Genomic DNA, 18,735 nt, shown 5'->3' on the forward strand with positions numbered 1-18,735 from the left:
CGATTGTTTTTTATGTTTAGAACGCGAACAGAATTAATTCGGTATTCAAATTTTTAATTATTACGTGCGTCGGAGATAAGTAGTTCCCATTCATGTGACAAGGGTGTCCAAAAGAGTTATCAATTTTACCATATCGTGCAATCCTCTTAACCTAGAGTCTTCGGGCACGTCAGTTTCGCTGATCTCCTTAGTTGCCTTCTTTCCCGTTGAGAGATCCTTTTTCAGAATCGCGGTGATGAGCTTGGAAAAGTGAACGGTTAATTGCTTAGCTTTCTTTGTGCAACGTTCATTTTGAGGGCCTAGGGATATGATCATCGAACATACAAGTTGGAATATGGGTATGTAGAGATCATAAAGAGAAACTCCCTCTGATTTATTGTCTTCGTGAGAAAGACTCGAGTCCAGGGAGAGAATGATCTCGATTGATTTCCTTTCACCAAAGCCTTCATTCCCTGAGCTTTCTAAAAGCAGCGTAAGCCCAATTTCTGGGTCCTCCGCTAAAAATGAGCAGTCAGTGATTGCCTTGAATATATCACACTGCAACAATTGTTTAGCACCAATCGCCGTTTGAGCTATCCTTGTGAGCAGACAGAACAGGGTTTTGAGAGTAGTAAGCTCATAGAGTAACGAGTCAATCGACATCCTTGGACGACGATCAGAGAGACATGCCAGAACAATCTCATCCATCGACTTGATACGCTGCACTTGCAAAAGCAGGTAGTTATTTTGGAGAATTGTGTCAACTAGGAAGCTACCTCTAAGTTTCGTACCTTGCAGGGATATCGAGCTTTTTAGTAGCGTCTCCAGAAGCAGCAACGCTGTAATCTTACATGAGCCCTCTGCTGTTAGAGAATCGTTGCATATTGATCCAATAAATTTCTGATCAGCAGATCTGATGAAGATCATTATTTCAGTCAGCACCGATTTATTGACTGCGCTCTGTTGCAGGTAGTTATTAGCAAGCACATATAGATCGGCTCTTATCGTGGGGGTCGATTGAGGAGACATGATTCCTATGGCTGAAGTTTTGAAGACCGGGAAAAGTCGCGTAGAATCGAGCAAAGCAGCAGTCTCACGATCACATTCAGACATTTGAATGTTTGCCTTGTCGACCTCGTATATTCTGAATAAACAGACGCACAAAGATATAAGGTCTTGGGCATATGCCACATCAAAGTTCAGGTAATCTATCAGTTGGGGAACAATATTCTCGAACACTTCGAAAATGAAGCTTATTCTAGTATTTCTTTCCAATCCTCCATCATTCAGAATTATTTGAGTTAGCAGTGCCCAAGAATGTAGACATTGAAGTTGGTGGAACTTAAAGTTGTCAAAGGAAATTGATGCGATCAGCAATTTCTTCAATTGAAGAAATTCGTCCTTAAAGTACTTTAGATTTTCACTGTCGCCTTTTAATGATAATAATCCTAAAGATTGAGATTCCTTTCCCACAAGGGCGCTAATCCTATCAACAATTGACATATCGTAGGCGAAGCTGTTGATTTCCTCATGACTGAATGATGTCTTGATCCCTATCTTCTTCAAAATGTATTCAAAATTGAATTTTTCGAATGCGGCGTTGGCTCTTTCAATCATATTTTTTGGTTTGAATTCCAAAACATCCAAAAATTCAAACAGCCGGGGTGAGCCCCTGCCGTAGTTCTTGGAGTCTATCAATAGGTTCACGTATTTACGGGTCAAAGAGTACGAACCGTAAAGGGACGTGTGCCTGAGCTCCAACGCAACCAGCTGAAGAATCAGACTGCGGTACATTGTGAAAGCAATAAGTGCACACATACTACCTCCTTGAGTCACAAAAAGGTTTTTGGAACTGATTGCTGAATCAAATGTTCTTCCATTCCAAAATGTATCGATCCCTATTTTTCTGGTAGTAGTCAACAAATCAACGAACAGATTAGAATCTTCAACGTCTCTCAAAAAGTTCAAAAGCTCGTAAGGTTTATGGAGAGATTTCACAAGCTTGTAAATTATTTCGAGGCAAAGGGCACAGATCCTCACGGGAATATATTCGATGTCTGTGACTTTTCTAAATTCCTGCAAAATCAATCTCAAGAGGGTGACTATTGATTTCAGTAAGGACTTTTCTGAAGCAATATATCCGAGATCATTTTTCTCACCGATTGTCATTGATCTAGTGTCTAATCCCAACAGAAAATGAGAGACAGTCGCTATACCGGGTGTGCTTGGAAGATTTTGGTTCAAGAACTGGAGCACTTCAATCTTTAATGTAACTGATTGAGGTTCAGCAATTGGTGCTTCAAGCTGCTCGATAAAAGAGTATCTGATCCTGGTAGACTCATCGATCGTCTCGAGCATGGTGAGTACTTTATCTTTTCTGAGTAATCTCGAACCTAGTGATAGTTCAGCAATCCCTTTAGATGAGGAGTATAAAGTAACCTTTTTGAAAATCGACAACGCTACCTTGGGAATTTCCGAATCAGAAAGACCAACATACAGCGCAATATTGGCAAGCAATGGCAAATTCAGAAGCAACGCCTCGACAAACGACTGAAGACCCCCAGTACTAATAGCGGATGGGATATAGAATGGATTGTCGGGAAGGGTTAGGATAGGTAGTAGCTCGTCCGTATAAAAGCTCTCACGATCCAAAAGCAGCTCTATAACATTGAGTGCTTTCAAAACCAACTTTGATTCTTTTGATTCCGGATCAGTTTCGTTCAGTGCGTCAATTCCAAGGTTAGCAATTGTGAATAGAGCATTGTGGACAGGCATCCGATAAAGGAACGTCAAAACTGCAGTTCCTGGGTGAGATTGTAGATACTGAATGATGTTCTTGCACGCTGTGATATTATCCAAATCTTTCAAATTGCAGGCAGATGCATCCATAATCATTTCCGGATCTAGTTGAGCCAAGCACGTTTCCCATAGAGAGAGTAGAGTTAGTTTCAATGGAGTTGAGTAATCTTCAGCGTACTTTTTGTTTGTAAGCTCCACGAAAATCTCGGTAGTAAGGAACTCCACATAAGGCCAAACACCCTGATTTCTGTAATTCGAGCCCAAGTCCAAAGGGAAGGGAATTTCAGTCGGATCGTAAATCTCGTCTTGCGTCTTCATAGGTTGCAACAGCTTGAGAACCAAAGTAGAGAACCCAATAACTTCCAGTGGGGATTTTAGTGATGACAAGAAAACATCCTTCAACACCGCACTTGATTGTCTTAGCTTTGAGTGCTTGGAAAAAATCCAGGAATCCAAAATACTCCATACTTGCTGCCTTTCGTTGACACCATCTCCAACAAGGGAGCTCATAACCATAAGAATTGATCCGGATAATGGAGTGTTGGCTTTCAGAATATCTGTCAATATTGCGATGAGCTGACGGTTGTCACTTTCGTAAAGCTCAGCACGAGCTCTGTCGCTGTTTCGTGCAATATCAGAAATGAGCTGTAAAAAGCCAGACAAAAAGATCAGAGAGTCTTCCCCTAACTGAACTATAACATTCTTTTCAATGTCTGTGCTCTGATGTAATGAATAAGAGTGATCAGACAGAGTGATTGGTAGCTTGGAAGACAACTGTTTACTGTAAAATGCTAACGAAGAAAAAATGGATGACCAGCTGACACACGAAAAGCGATTTGATATTGATGTTGAGCCGCCTACTGGTGTCTTTAGGGAAAGCTCTTGGGTTGATGTGTTAGTGAGCTGTAAGAAATTGAACGCATTGATAGCATTTTCGTTGCTGTTGGAGAGCGCAGAAAGTAAACAGCAAAATGTCGACACTATCAGCGGGGAGTTGCAACGTGAGGCCCATTGAAGGAACCCATAGAGGCTTGAGGAACTATCCTCCCAAAATTGGGCTGAGAGTTGGGGCCTGGATCTGTAAAGGTAGTATACGGCAAGATAAAAGCGCTCGAGGTCGGCATTCTTGGATAAAACCTCTAACTCGAGAGTGTCACTCAGAAGTAGAAGGTCTTCTTCCATATCACGGAGATGTGTCAGCACAAAGGCAGCATTTTTCACAAAAGAATGCACATATTCGCTGAATACTGACGCGCAGAAGTCGCTAAAATGAGCCTCAAAACTGTACACCTTGGTAGGAATGTAAATTATCTCTGCCTCTGTCTCATCTGCTGTTAGGTTTCCATTTAGCCTCTGTTGTTGAATTGCCCGTTTCAATTGATTTGTTGCGTCTGTATCGACATCGAGAAATCTAAAAGGCGAAAATTTTGGAATGTGCTGCTGGAGGAATAGGCGAAAGTCGTACATGAGGTCTGCCCTAGGGTCAGAACAGCACTCAGGCCTGGATATTTCGGTCGCAAGAGAAAGAAACTGCTCTAAAGCACCTATTGAAATAAGCAGCTTAATTGGATTTTCCACGTTGCTTGTGAAATCGAATTGCTTGGTTCTTGAGCTTTCTGACTTGCACCATGGAATGAAATTTACTAAGAATACCAGCACCAAAAATGCCTTGATTGGGTTTTCTGCTAATTTGTGAGATTCCTGTGTAAGTCCAGTCAGTTTTCGATGCATATTTTTCACCTCCTCATCTGAGTATCTTTCGAGCTCTGATACTTGTTTCATGGTTCCAGGAAGATAACTAATCACTAGAATATCATTTGTACTGAATGACGTAAAGTGGTTGAAAATTTTGTCGAAATCAGTGGGTTGCATCCTTGATAGAGACACCTTAGCATAATAGAGTTCTCCCAAAAGCTGGTGCTCCACGAAAAGCGAATCTCGGCGGTAGATAATAGGCTTTAATAAGTTGGGGTCTGAGAAATTTCCCATAAGCCTTGAGCGGTCTACCAGTTGTTTTATATCATCCAGCTCTTGTTCAATGCATTGATAGCATGAGAGAATGGTATCGTAAGATAATTCCGATAGAAATGCTGTTTTCAATCCCTCTGATGAAGACTTACATAGATAGTAAGTCACAATCTGTAGTATGTACTGCCTTCTGGTATGGTATGCAGCTTTGGCGGAATCGAGAGCAGAGGTTCCAGAATATTTCTGCTCGTTTTGGCTTGCGAAATAAAGTAGCTCCGCTGCGGCCAATTCGTCCAGGTTCAGCTCGTCCGCAAGTTTATTGGCATTCACAACAAATGTTTCATTAAGTTGGTATTCTATACCATCTGAGAACGTCAATTTGCCTTGCTCAAGCCTGGATCTGCTTGCATCGCTTCGTTTTGGTTTGAGCAAGAGGTTTTGCAAATCAAATTGGAGTTCAGCTGATAGCTTCAACTGGATATCAAGCTGATTATGCTTAATGGCTCCATAAAGTGAAGCAAATGGTATCGTTGACCAATGATAGGACATGGAACTTTGAAAGGGCAATGAAAGAATTAAGATTTGAGAAGACTCAAGTCGAATTTTTTCAAGTATAAACAAGGCACCGCCATGCTTTAACTAGCCACCTTGTGATTTTAAATCTCTCGGCCGGGTAAGTTGACGTTACTGCTTATGTAATAATAATAGCTCGAAAACCCTCACTCCCTAATTTTTCAACCCCCACCGAGTACTCCGATATATCAGGGGGTGACAACAAAAACGAGCCGTAACCTACTGTCTGATCTTTAACATGAGTAGTTTTTTATGCACCATTTAAGGGCTAACGGGGCCAAATGTGTCTTGGATACATTGCTAATCTTATAGAGGCGATGCTTTTGTCTCTGGTGAATCATAGGATGCTATAATACGGCTGTGCATTAATGCCGATAAATAATAGTTTTCGTGAAAATAGCTCGAAACAATAAGTTCGTAAGGATATAAGGAGAAGCATTCGAAAAAAAAACTCTAAATATCGGACAAGGTAACAATTCTTTAAGAAACGACTTCCATACTATATCTCGGACTTTCTGGTCATACTTACAGTTACTGAATTTCCTGGTTATTAGATATCAGAGTTGCTTGTATTTGGGCTTCCCGAGAAACGAGAAAAGTTTCATCTAGTCAAAACAGTCATCAAGTTGACAACAAATTGAGAGCTACTTTCACTTGTTTCGTTTTCTAGCAAGGTGTCATATATAACCACATCTGTATTCTTTTTGCTATCAGTAAGGAGGAGTATTTCCGATTGTGTGAAATTAGGTTTCTTTTCAGACCACTTGTACAAAAAGTGTCCATTCATCAGGTCTTGCCTCTTTCACTTGTGAAATTGTTAGTTCCCGCTATAGGATCTGAGATTGAACAAAGCGAACTTTTCAGTGATCCCAATTGAAATAGTGTTTACTTATTTGGTTGTCCCGTCGTTCGTTCAACCTCCCTACCCTTATTCGTTTTATTTATTTTGGGAAACGAAAATGGCCAGTATTTGGGGTCCCTTCGATCATCCTGTCAAAGATACCGCTAAATTTGATTTGGATGCAGACCTGGATTTCAACTTGCATTTCGCAAGACTAGGATTGTCTGCGATGGAAATAACTCCTTCAGGGTCTGAAACATCCACTGTGATTTCCCCTACCACCTCTTCTGGTAACCTGCTTTTCGACGACAGCAAAGAGCGTGAGCGGGGTGGCTCGGCAAATTCAACATACACATCTTCATCAGCCAGCTCTCCACCAGGTCTCGCTCAAGCGACTCCTTTGCCGGAAGACCCTGAGACGAAGGAATTTCCTTTAGACATGTTGGATCTCATCCCGAATCTATGGACTGACAAATCCAAGGACACACTAGGATGCTCGTCTTCAAACGTTCTCAATCCTAGCAAGATTTCCTTTTCAAGTCAATGTGCTCCAAAATTGTCCACTGCAGATAATGTTCATGTTTCTCCACAGCTTGATCAATCGTTGAAAATAATCCCAGCAGCTTTTACTAATTTAGAATCTTCTCCCTTGATTCCTTTTCCGCAGCTTCATCAGAAAACCTCGCCGTTTGCCTTTGCTCAAAACGCCAACTCTTTCAATGATCCATCTAGAATCCAAATGGACGGGCCCGCTCATCTCGCGTCTCAATTTCAACTCGAATCGCCACAAATTCCAGTCCAAAAACCCCAGTTAGAGACAAAAAGCCCAGTTTATGGTGGTGGTACACAACTGGCCTACCCGCTTACAGAAGAAAATCTTCTGCTTTTAAATCCCTCCAAACCCATGATTCAGGGAAACCCTTTGAATGTTGCAGTGGTTCCCACCAGTATGTATCAAAATGATACCGCCTTCCTAATTGTGCCTGCAAGTCCAGCGGTGAACGAAAATGAATCATCTAACTCGCCAAGAGCTGCAGGTGTCCCCTATATGAAACGGAAGGATACCGAGAAGGGCTTTCAACAAAGGAGTTCCACTTCTTCACACAGTCACAAGTCTCATAAAGCGTTTCCTTCCTCAAGCGTAAAGAGCAAGGCAACTGTTGACGGAGATCTTTATAAAACTGAAATGTGCACACAATTTCAGGAAAAAGGAAGCTGTCCTTATGGAGCTAAATGCCAATTTGCACACGGAGAGGAAGAACTGAAAAAAGTCAAAAGAGCGAACAACTGGAAAACAAAATTATGTGCCAATTGGCTTAAGGCAGGATCATGCCGGTACGGTAAGAGATGTTGTTTCAAACATGGTGAGGACGATAGAGGGAGCTCTTAATTGTTTTGAACTCAATGTGGGTATGCAATCTTTTAACGCTTATAGATAAGATTTGGTGATGTTTTTATTTATTGTTCATGTTAATTAAACTCGAATTTCAAATTTATCATTTCCATTACCCCTCTTTAACTTTCTTTTTACTGTCCTAGTAGTCAAGGGTCACCCCTAGTCGAAATTGTCCTCGCACCCACACCCCAATTTTACCGTTGGAATGGCAGCTCACCACCCCAAAAGAAAACGATGATGTACTGTCACCCCGCATTTTTTGCTTTAACGGGCCTATAATTTTGTATAAAGTAGGTTTTCAACATGAACCCAGCTCTTGACTTATGTATATCTGTGCGCGGCTGAATACCTTGTATCTCTGTTGCCTCCTGTTCAAGCTCAAAGAGGTTCTGATTGGGGTATAAATGCTAGTGTGAAGCGCTTTTCACCACCCGGAACTTCCTTATACACAAAGCTGCATAATAAATCTGTACCGAACCACTGTGAAGTATTTTAGGTAATTGCTGCATGGCTTTGGGTTGCTGCAATCTCCCTTCTCTTGGCTATCCTAAGCACCGACGGGGTTGATTATGTAATCAAAAATATAGAAGTCCTCTGCAAATAGAAGGTCGTAGATGTATTATCTTCCGAGATTATAGAAAATTGATGTCCGAACTTGCCAATGATTTACTAAGAAAAAAGGCACGGCAGCTAGATCATTCGTCTTCATTCTCCTCAGAGACAGCGGACTCACTAGGTCAATTACCAAATTCTAGGAGAAAAGAATCACGTATCAGTACCAACAAAGTACCTGATATCACTTCGTTTTTCCCGCATCTTGAGGTGTTCACAAACAATGATGGCTATCTGTTTCAAACTTATTATAGGCCTCCACGCCAAAAAGATAGCGATTCATCAGTGATTTTGGTGATGCATCACGGTGCTGGTTCAAGTGGGGCCACCTTCGCTAAATTAGCACCGGCTATTGAAAAACAATGCGAGATGCAATCAATTTCAAGTGTTCCAGGTGTATTCACGTTTGATATGCGAGGTCATGGGCGTACAGCATTGCTCAACTCTTCCAGTGAGGAGAATAGTAAGCTTTCGATTGACAATTTATGTGACGACTTTCGCTTTTTGCTTCAATGGTTTCATGAAAAGTACTTTCCAGAGGGGCCTCCTCCAAGCTACTTTCTTGTCGGACACTCGCTTGGGGGGTCAATCTTGACTAAGGTTATATCGGATGATGTAAACAATAGTGCCTGTTTAAAGAAGAATTTGGGGCAACTCGTTTCTGGTTTAGTCATGATTGACATCGTCGAGGACACTGCTATCAAATCACTTTCTGCTATGAACAGCTACTTAAATACAATACCTAAGCAGTTTCCATCCATTGAAGATGCCATTCGATGGCATATCGATTCAAATTTGTTGCACAATGTTGATAGCTCACTAATTTCTGTGCCAAGTTTGTTCACCCGCACCGACGAAGGACATTATAAATGGATCATTGATTTAAGGAAGACTGAACCGTTTTGGCACGACTGGTTTGAAGGTTTGTCAAAAAGGTTTGTCAGCATACCCGATCGCATCTCCAAGCTACTCATCTTGGCCAATAATGATTACTTGGACAAAGACCTAATGATAGGACAGATGCAAGGCAAATACCAATTGGTAGTTTTTCACAACAATCAGCTGAAGCATGCCAATACACTCACCACAGCTACTCAAAGCATACCATCGCAAGACGCCAGCGACCTAGGGCATTTTGTGCATGAAGACATACCACTCAAAGTAGCCGCAAGTCTGGTTGACTTTGTTGAGAGAAATGATTACAAATTTGCATCTACAAACTCGTCCTTATCGAACTTTAAATCTCAGGCGGACTTACTTAGTGCCTATAACGCTAAATGGGGAGTCTCCCATTGAATGCTGATTGAGACTCAAAAAGTTATCTGCCAAAAAAAAACATGCCGTCCAAAGTTAGTCCACTGTCATTGTACTAAGTGTTTCATCCGTTCGCAGTTTTGATAAAACGTCGTCTATTTTTTGCCGCGCCCAACTGAATTTTGGGTCTATCAGGAATGGGCGTAGATCGAACCGATTATCATCCGGAGAGTATTGCTCTGCATGGTAGGAGGGAGTGCTGACTGCTTGCTTATGCCGATTCACACTATAATACCAGAAAAAGTTCTTTACCTTGTCGGCAGTTTCTTCAGGAGTCTTCTTATCACCCCATATATGTAATAGTTTGATGAACATGGAGTATGGTCCGCATTTGTCAACTTTCCGCAATCTTCCAAACATGCTTAATTCTTCGTAAGTGAATCCCATATCAGCTTCATCCGACTGGACGTGGCTATCAGTGATCGGCTCTAGCTCAGCCGTTGGTGTAGCATCCACAAAACTCTTCAAAATAGGAAGCTCAAATGCATTTTCGGCCCAGATTATAAATCTTATCAAATCTGATTTCGATATTCCACCAATTGGATTAATGTCGGCTGATGAGCAATCGTACTTAGTCAAGTAACCCCTTAGCTGTTCGTCCACATTTGCAGACCCTAAAACCAAAAGTCCACCTGTGTTGTTCCTTCCTCTAACCCATGGTAAAAGCTGAGCAAATAGGTAAGCGAGTACCATTCTTAGCCGGGCTTGAATGTTTTGAAGCGCTAGGTTCTCTATATTGGATCCACCAAATATCTTAAAAACTGGCTTCTTTCCTGTCGTCACCTCAAACACACTGATAGTGGCTGACACAAGAGAATCCATATTCAAATCGACATGATAAGATCCTATTTTTTCCGCAAGTTCTTTAGCTCTGCTTCTAGTGTCCACCGAGGAATTTTTGGTTCCCATATAGCACGTATGAAAAATCTTTCCAGCCAGGACTTGAGGTGAAGAGGGAATCCAGCCTTGAGGCATATTTGCGACTGCTTGCACATCTTCTATAACCCTTTGATTGCCCTCTTTACAAGCCTGGACAACTAATCGGCACATCGAATGCACTATAATAGATGTTGCACAGCTATCGATTCCTCCACTCAATGGTATAAAAAACCCAGAGCCCTTGCTTCGACGAACATAATCCCATAGCCAGCATGCTGGTCCGTACGCAATCTCCTCCTCTGGTTTGTAGTATTTTAACTGCTGTGGAACGGAAGGACTGATTTTCATGTCAAAGTTCATGGAGTCAGGGCTTAGTTCTGCAGGAACATGAACTCGTTCATATCTTGGCGTTAAGCGGCTCTGAAGCCCATGAGAAATTAATGCTCTGTAAGCCCTCACTTCCTCCAAATCGACAGTTGCCGTTATGACTTCAACATCGTTCAAAGAGAATTGAGATCCCTGAGCCACCACCTTTCCGTTCATTGCGATGAGCGCACAACCATCATAGTACAAACGGTCTCCGTCGCAACCCCTTTGGTTGGCATACAAATAAATGCCTCCACATTTTCTAGTGGCTTCAATGATCATGGCCATTCTTGTGTCTAATTTTCGCAATTCGTGATGCGATCCTGAAGAATTGCTGATAATCTCAATGCCATCTAATGCCATGGATATGTGAGGGGCTTGAGGAGTAAATAACTCTTCACATGTTTCTGCTCCCATACATGTATCCAAAGTACTTATCACTGCATCACCAAATCTAACGGTAATTTGATTCGTTATCCTTTGAATCATTCGAGGCAAAATATAATCCTCAACATACTGAGTTTTCAGCCAAGGGGTAAAATACCTCATCTCTCGATAGTTTCCGTCATTTGCAAGAACAATTTTTGGGCGGATTAATAGGATCTGACCGTTGTAAGACAGAACACGGCAGTTGTATCTACGGTTTCTATGCATAATGGGCATTCCAATATCAAGAAGAATTCCAAAAGTCCGATCATCTGTCAAAATTGAGGCATACATTTCCCATGAATGTAGGTAAACATCATTTTCCAGAAAGTGGTCTAAACAACCATAACCCGGAATTTCCAGTTCCGGCCCCACTCTTAAAGACGCTTTTCTTCTTTTTGCTTCCAATATTGATTCAAGGATTCGATCTCTGTTACCCTCAAAATCAAGGGCCCACTGATTTAACGCACACGTAGCCAGTGTAATATAATGAGGCATTGTATTCTTCTTATCTTATAGGCGTAATTATGAGTGCTAATGAATTTTACAAGTGATGATTTTGGTTGATTAGCTAATTGTTGAGACAAAAAACATGCCTTTATAAGGTTTGTCTTAGTGGTCACAGTTCACTCGTGGAAATGGTACCCGTTGCATGGTCTATTCAAATGGGATTTTTGGAAACCTTAATATCTCAGTCTTGAACATGGAAACGGGCAAAGGCAACCTTAATACGAGAGTAAAAACTCATCAGTTGTATTCCATATGATCTGTTGCATTCCTCAAAAAGAGAATTTTACTTCAGATCCAGATCCGTTCAACAGCAGGTACCATTTCTAATTGGACATCCGGCGAGTAAGCATGAGGATCTAGCCAGCTGATACCATCATTGTGTAAAGTTGTATTCTCCTGCAATGGGATTTTCACTTTTTTATGCAATCTGTATTGTGTGATTCAAGATCTCACCAGACTAAGCAGTAATAGGGAATGCAATGGCTTGTCGTTGCTTATGGGTCACTTGCAGCTGAAGAAACTAGGCAAGGCATTTGATTTGAAGCACGATGTACAGTTTGACAGCAAACAACCTGCCTTTTCTTTGTGTGAATCTTTTTTAATGAGGTAGCACAAGCACCCTTTTGAAAGTATTCACTTCCACTGGCCAAAGCAGAGGACTTTATATCAATTCACATTTATTGACATGTGATTCAGTAAACCAGAATTGAAGTTTTGGCGGTACCGAGCTCATTTATATCTTCCCGCAACGTTATTCAATATCCAGGGGAGTAGCTACGTATAATTTTTCTGACAGAGCAGATAAAGAGTCTCGGCCACATAGTCCCCCATTGCTTACAGTAACAGTCTGTCTTATCCCATCTGCAGATTGAACATCTTCTCTTATCTTCTCGTGGCGACAAATTTTGAATGCTGTAGAATGAAACTAGTGCTACCTCAGCTATTAAGCTTACAAGACCGAATGGTTTCAATATGCATTGGTTCTCACCTAAGGTCACTTAGTTTGAAATTCAACTTCAGTTTGGAAGAGTGAAAGTAGCAACGAACTCCAATCTGGCAAAACATCGTATTAAACTAAATACAAACGTATGGTACATATGCGAGTAATCAGATTACTCCGCTTTGTTTCTTGGTTTGATTATGACTTTTAGACAGTATTTGAAGAGCTAATTTGATCTTGCGGTGTATCAAGCTTTGTTATCATTGGAACAGGATTGGTTGACGCGGTAGGTAATTTTCTACCAGTGTTTTTAGTAGTTTTCAAGTTGACGGAACCAGGAGAATTGAGATCTGAAGTCGACGATGAATTTGGGGACATGATTCCCGAAGTCACCAAGTAAGGCGTTGAAAGGCCAGTTAGCGCACCAGATTCCGGGATACCTATTGTAGTGTCAACCTTTACTGAAGGTCTGCGATTGGAGGAGCTTGTCGAAGTAGGAGTTGTCGATACTCTTTGAAACTGAGTCGATGGTTGAGTGATGGGTGTGTGGGTGGCTGAGATGTTATTAGATTTTAGTGACATGTCTTCATCCGTAGTCGTGTCTTGAATGCTATCACCCTTTTCCAACTTTTCGAGATTCAGACGTGCATTCTCTCTTGCTTCAAGCATTCTTTCTTGAGCTTTTTGAAGCGGGATTGTAGGGGTCACGCACGAAGAAATTGCAGGAACTGACTCGTCAAGTTCAATTGTTGCTTTCATCAAAGCAGCCATCCATCCTCTCATTTCATCCTTGGTTTCGACGGCAAAGTAATGAACCTTTTGCTGTGTGAAAGTGAGTCCTTTCTTTGATCCTGGGGCCGGCGGAACCAATTTGAAACAATATCTTCCAGAGCCAGTAGTTGCTGCGTACACAGTGCTGAGTTTGTCCTCGGTATCAACTGCAGGCAAAACTCTGTGGGCGGTTATATCGATAAGCCCTTTTTCGCGCCTGTCTTTCAACGAACCAAAATAGGACAATCTCGTTTTGTGAAGTGTGAAATATCTTTGTTTCCATGAACCTATTGACAAGTTCCCTCTCTTGCTCATCCAACCTGAGTAGTCCGCTGTTCGAATTGCTTCATCTGGAGATATGTTCCTGATACCTTCTTGGAACGCCGAGGTCGATATCTTGGAAGATCTTAAGCCTCCGAAGGAACGAAGCCCAGAAGTTTTCGAGTTGTTGCTCGCAGATGCCGCTGCTGCGGAGGCTATTCTTTTTGGATCAATGGTTTTGGGACTTGGGGACATATCTTTCGCGGATATAGATCTTCTATTTGAATTTTTTTTGTCAAAATCAAGCTTCTCTGGCTTCACCCCAGTTTCAAGAGTCTGTAAAGATTTATTTGCAGACGGAATTGGCCGACCGTTATCCCCTTTTGATTGCTGCTTCTGTGTTACATGAGGCTGAAGATTCTTGTCCACGTATCGCCACGAGGCATCCTTTTGTGCAACGCTAAAGTCCGAATTTGTTCGAGAATGGGTTTTAGTAAAAAGCGCTCCCTTTTGTTGCAAAGCGTTGGTAAATGATGTGGATGAAGGGTTTCGAGAATGTTTCTTTTCAGTGTAAACAGAAGATGTCTTTCCAATGGAAGATTCACGACTATGTTGGTACCCTCTATTCGACCGATCATTCCCATTGTCCCCATCGTTTTCGAACAAAAGTTGAGAATTTTGCTTGATCAATGGACTTGCATGAGAAGGTGGCTGTGGTGCTTTTCTAGGAGATTCAAAGAGCCCTGTAGGTGTACTGAATTCCTGTTCCGGCTCACTACCGTTATCACTTGGTGTCTCAATATAACTTTGCAGCTTCGATTCAACCTCCAAAGTATCCCTTGATGATTGTTTGAAATCTAGAGAATTTCTAACGCTAGATTTTGATCCGCCAATGTTTGTCCTAAAAATCTCTTCCATTGATTGAGACCTCTTTCTCGCATGAGTACGAGGTGCTACCTTAACTTCTGAGTTTCCTAACCGAGTATTAGGAGATACTATTTTCCTTCTGTGCGTTTTGTTCTTGGAGGCAAGTCTCAATTCCTCTATCTCTTTGTAAATTTCAAACCGAGTGCCAAACGATGTAATTTCAAGCTCTTTCAGGTACGGCAGCTCCAGCTGAAGCAGTATTGCTCCACTGATTTTGTGCCTGGCAAATTGACCCGCGCTTTCAATATCAAAATTCAAACCAGAAAAATATTGGGTAACCTGTTCTGGGGTCCAGCTTGCCACCTCTGCCGGATCAAGTGGTATACCGTTATTTTCATTAGTGATAGAATTTTCGCTGGAATGCAGTTCTTGCAATGCTTTGTCGATATCGCTCAGGGTCCTGTGTACCGATATGTACCTGTTGAGATTTGTGTCATGGATTTGACTATATGGTGCCTCCTCGGTATTTTTAGTTACATTGCCTTCACTATTGTTGTGTCGATCTGCAGTTACAGAAGGAGAAATAGACTCTTCAATTTTCTCCTGCTGGCTAAACGATGAAAAATTAGAAATTCCTGATGATGGTGTGGCGGCGACGGGGCTGTTTAGTGGTGTCCGCCTCGATCTTGATCTAAGTAATGATGGCTTTCCTTTACTCTGTCCTTTGGCCAATTTTGTGAATGCCTTTGGATATAGCCCAACTCTGTTGGTTGACAAGTTTCGTCCCATATACCATCCATCTCCAAATTCACTGTCATCGCTGATGAGCTCTATGGTATCACCAGGACGTATCGTGAGTTCATCGCCAAGTCTTGCATTGAACTCTTTTATGACGCTATAATAATTCTCGTATTCTTCGCCAATCGACATGTGATGAAGATTATTGTTAAACAGAAAACGTAAACTTTAATATAACAATGGTTATCTCCGATTTTTGACTATCTTCCGATTATTTCCCAAACTTATCAAGTTGACTAGAGTTACAAGAACTATGAATGCTTACCAATCACCGCTTAAGCACCGTTCAGCTTTTAAATATGAAATTTGGACTATAAGTTTGCCCTTACGTTGGCGGTGAAAAAAAAAATAACTTATGTTGAATATTTAAGCGAATATGAATTTTCTTACTATGTATCAAACTCAGTTTTATGTATCCAACCAGGGTCAAATGTAGTCTTTTCTACATTTTGACTCTTGGAGATTTGATTTGTAATTGCAAAAATGTTTAACTTAGAGCATCGCTGATGCCCAGCTCTCTCAACTTAACAGACTTTTAGTGGAAGCAAGCCGTTCTCCAAAATCCAAAATGATTAGAGGACACGGTTTCTGGGCTAGTCAAAAATAACCATAAACCATCATACCAAGGAGACTCTTTCTTGCTTAAAAAATAATTTAACCGTCCAACCTTTTGGCCTGATTGATATAATATAAGGTCATTACTTTCAAGCTGCATTCATTCAAAGCAACTTCCACCGCCAACACCAGTCTTCAATTCTACAAATTCGAGCTTTCAATAGTGCTACTCATTGAAAAAGTAGAGTGAATGTCGTTGTGTAAGAACGACTGGATAAGTGCAAATATTAAAATAAGTTGGCAAAATACCTCGCGATAATCTATTGTGTTTAGAAGCTGTGTGTGTAATTGCAACTTCGTATGATTTTAACCCTTGAAATCGACCAAACCAGATTCATCGCATTCGGCAAAACCGCCTGACTGACTACGGTACCTTTTGGGGAAGAAAGTTAAATCGAGACTCGCACTATTTAGTAGCTTTTTGTCTGCACGCATTAACCAAACCTTACTGAATTAAGATATGCTTAGCTCACTCTAGGGTACACTGTCTCTATATCCGATGACTGTTTATCGTGAAATTGGAAGAAAGCAGACTTTCAGGTGGTGAAAAAAAAGAATATTACGCCCAATTCTGGATCTGGAATCAACCAAATAGCAAGCAGACTGGGACCATGCTTCAAAAACCAGCTGCATCTGAATAGATTGACATTTGAGTCACTCACAGTCACGATCAAAGGTGGAAACACATACTTGTTGGAGAAAGAATTCAGAGAACTGCAAATTTCAAATTGCACATCATGGATGGAAAACCTTGCTGTGTCAACCTTATCGTGTCCGTACAACTTTTATTCATAATCTACTTCAGAAATCACCATTCAAGTCTAGACTCTCGACATTTCGCAAACAGTTACTATCTGGGGAATAGTTGTACGAGATAGTGAATGGCTAAAGAGTGAACAGTGCTTGGTCATCCTGATTAGGGATATCGAGTGAGCGGATGTCAAATCTTTCGGTAGGTTTGTGTGCCTACAACAGAAATCGTTTTTCTTGAACGCTTGTTGTATGTCTCAAAATTTCATATACAATTTTGTTATTGTGTACCATCTATGTGAATTCCCAAATCCATAAAAGGCTCATGAACACGAATTGTATTCTTGCACATCCCGTATAAATGCTTGGTGGTTTTGAGATTATCCGGGTGCTCATTCATAGGCAAATTGCCGAAGCAAATAATTCGCCTTTGAACCTAAAGGAAACTCAAGTTTATTATTATTACTCGCAAGTATTAGTTTAGATATTGCTAAACCTTATCAAGATATTGAACTTGACTCGACTTTTCATCAAGGATGACGAAGACAAGCTCCTTTTGAATTTAAGCCAGAACAACTTTTGACTGGATTCGTTTTATGACCTAAAAACTCAGCTTTAATTCAAGCGGAGCGCTTTAAATAGCTCCTTTTATTATTACACTACAGGACACTGCTCTTGTTTTTTTATATACATTTCATATGTAGAGCTCGTTAGGATTACGCGAAAAGCTGTTTCCCCCTGATTTTCTCAAGTTAAAAGCGTTCAAAAGTTGCTTTGCTTTACCTGTCAATATATGGAGCAAATACTTGATTAAAGTGATTGATCTTTTGACATTTTCACCATTATTCTGCGACTGCAACGGTTCCACTTCAGAGAGGCTCATAGGCAACGTGTTTTCATTTGCGCTCAATGAGATAAAAAATCCAAAGGGTATTAACCATACGCATAATCCAAAAAAGGATGCAATCTCTGTGAATGATGGATAGTGGGGCAATTTGAAGTCGGGATTGAGTCTTTCGTCAATCGTGGGGACATAGGGATTATTGAAATGCCTAAACCATAGGAAGTGATTCAAAAGCGCCAGTACACATGTAGCAAAGAAGATTGATCCTGTCAAGTCGATATTTGGAAATTTCCTCAAGTTCTGATAATAAATGAAATATGAAAATAATGAGAATATAGTCAATTTGAGGGGGAAGCCATCAAATAACCAAAGAAGAATCAAGTATGCTGCAGTGCTCTTTATGAGTCTACCTAAAAGTCTTTTAGTCAATTCGGTGTTTTCCTCTACCAACTCAGACAAATAATAAAGACCAGACGCAATAGAGAGCGTGACTGCCACAAAACCCACAACCGAGCCTGCTACAGCAAGCAATTCAATCAGCATTCTGAAAGTAGAACAGTCGATGACAATTTTTCAGGGACAAGCCAGACACTTTGAATGTGGCTTTCCAAAAAGCTGACAGCTCAAATTTGTGTTTTTTTTTTCTTCCCTTTGGAGCCAAACGAATATTTGTGGATTCTATTTTCAGGGGAAGGAAATTTTAAAATTAAATCGTGCTGTTTCATCTTTTCTCCAAGTATTAACTATCAGTCCAAATCCAAAATCATCATAAAAGGAATCATAACTGGGGCTGAATGTATTGGACATTAAACAGGTAAGGTTGAATTATCATATCTAATGGCACCGTTTTTCAAACTTAGAAGTAAATCTTCAAGAGCTTCATCCGATGAAACTTTCCCTCCAAACGAAATCAATCAAAGTACACAGAGTAGCCGGGTCCCCTCAAACTATAGCGAAAAGGCTACGCATGCTCTTCAGAGCGAATCAACAAGTTCAGGTTCGGGCCAGTATGTAAAATCTCATACTACTACAGTCAAAGAACACAGGAAACAACTCGCGTCCTTTGAGTCTTTGCCGCCACAAACGCGTCCTACAGATCAATCTGAAAACTTTCTGCACCAGTCAGACTCAAAACCCCAACGCCAAGCATTCTCTAATCCAATGAGATTGGAAGATAGTCAAATGAAAGGAAAGTCAACATTCACACGACCTTGGAGCCCAGCCGA

General features: G+C 41.0%; 7 protein-coding genes across 7 annotated transcripts; 2 read left to right on the forward strand and 5 right to left on the reverse strand.

Moving 5' to 3' along the window:
- Positions 1 to 39: 39 nt before the first annotated feature.
- OGAPODRAFT_76151 (uncharacterized protein) lies at positions 40 to 5,295 on the reverse strand (the record flags this gene model as incomplete). The annotated part of the gene is made up of 1 exon (XM_018356135.1): positions 40 to 5,295. One exon carries the CDS (start codon positions 5,293 to 5,295, stop codon positions 91 to 93), a length of 5,205 nt encoding a protein of 1,734 aa, XP_018211555.1. The 3' UTR covers positions 40 to 90.
- Positions 5,296 to 5,791: 496 nt separating this feature from the next.
- OGAPODRAFT_16223 (uncharacterized protein) lies at positions 5,792 to 7,607 on the forward strand. Its single transcript, XM_018354271.1, has one exon. It carries the CDS (start codon positions 6,279 to 6,281, stop codon positions 7,548 to 7,550), a length of 1,272 nt encoding a protein of 423 aa, XP_018211556.1. The 5' UTR covers positions 5,792 to 6,278; the 3' UTR covers positions 7,551 to 7,607.
- Positions 7,608 to 8,206: 599 nt separating this feature from the next.
- On the forward strand, positions 8,207 to 11,656 carry OGAPODRAFT_87285 (uncharacterized protein). The gene has a single exon (XM_018356860.1). It carries the CDS (start codon positions 8,466 to 8,468, stop codon positions 9,462 to 9,464), a length of 999 nt encoding a protein of 332 aa, XP_018211558.1. The 5' UTR covers positions 8,207 to 8,465; the 3' UTR covers positions 9,465 to 11,656.
- OGAPODRAFT_82221 (uncharacterized protein) lies at positions 8,207 to 11,656 on the reverse strand. The gene has a single exon (XM_018356601.1). It carries the CDS (start codon positions 11,649 to 11,651, stop codon positions 9,519 to 9,521), a length of 2,133 nt encoding a protein of 710 aa, XP_018211557.1. The 5' UTR covers positions 11,652 to 11,656; the 3' UTR covers positions 8,207 to 9,518.
- Positions 11,657 to 11,758: 102 nt separating this feature from the next.
- OGAPODRAFT_16225 (uncharacterized protein) lies at positions 11,759 to 15,624 on the reverse strand (the record flags this gene model as incomplete). The annotated part of the gene is made up of 1 exon (XM_018354272.1): positions 11,759 to 15,624. A coding segment is annotated over exon 1 (1,582 nt), but the record flags the coding sequence as incomplete, so codon positions are not given.
- OGAPODRAFT_37976 (uncharacterized protein) lies at positions 13,279 to 13,716 on the reverse strand (the record flags this gene model as incomplete). The annotated part of the gene is made up of 1 exon (XM_018355350.1): positions 13,279 to 13,716. A coding segment is annotated over one exon (438 nt), but the record flags the coding sequence as incomplete, so codon positions are not given.
- Positions 15,625 to 17,350: 1,726 nt separating the features above from the next.
- On the reverse strand, positions 17,351 to 18,156 carry OGAPODRAFT_16226 (uncharacterized protein). The gene has a single exon (XM_018354273.1). The coding sequence runs from the start codon at positions 18,050 to 18,052 to the stop codon at positions 17,360 to 17,362; it is 693 nt and encodes a 230-aa protein (XP_018211561.1). The 5' UTR covers positions 18,053 to 18,156; the 3' UTR covers positions 17,351 to 17,359.
- Between the last annotated feature and the right edge of the window lie 579 nt (positions 18,157 to 18,735).

The sequence above is a fragment of the Ogataea polymorpha genome, assembly GCF_001664045.1.
Source record: "Ogataea polymorpha strain NCYC 495 leu1.1 chromosome Unknown OGAPOscaffold_3, whole genome shotgun sequence".
NCBI classification, from domain to species: domain Eukaryota; kingdom Fungi; phylum Ascomycota; class Pichiomycetes; order Pichiales; family Pichiaceae; genus Ogataea; species Ogataea polymorpha.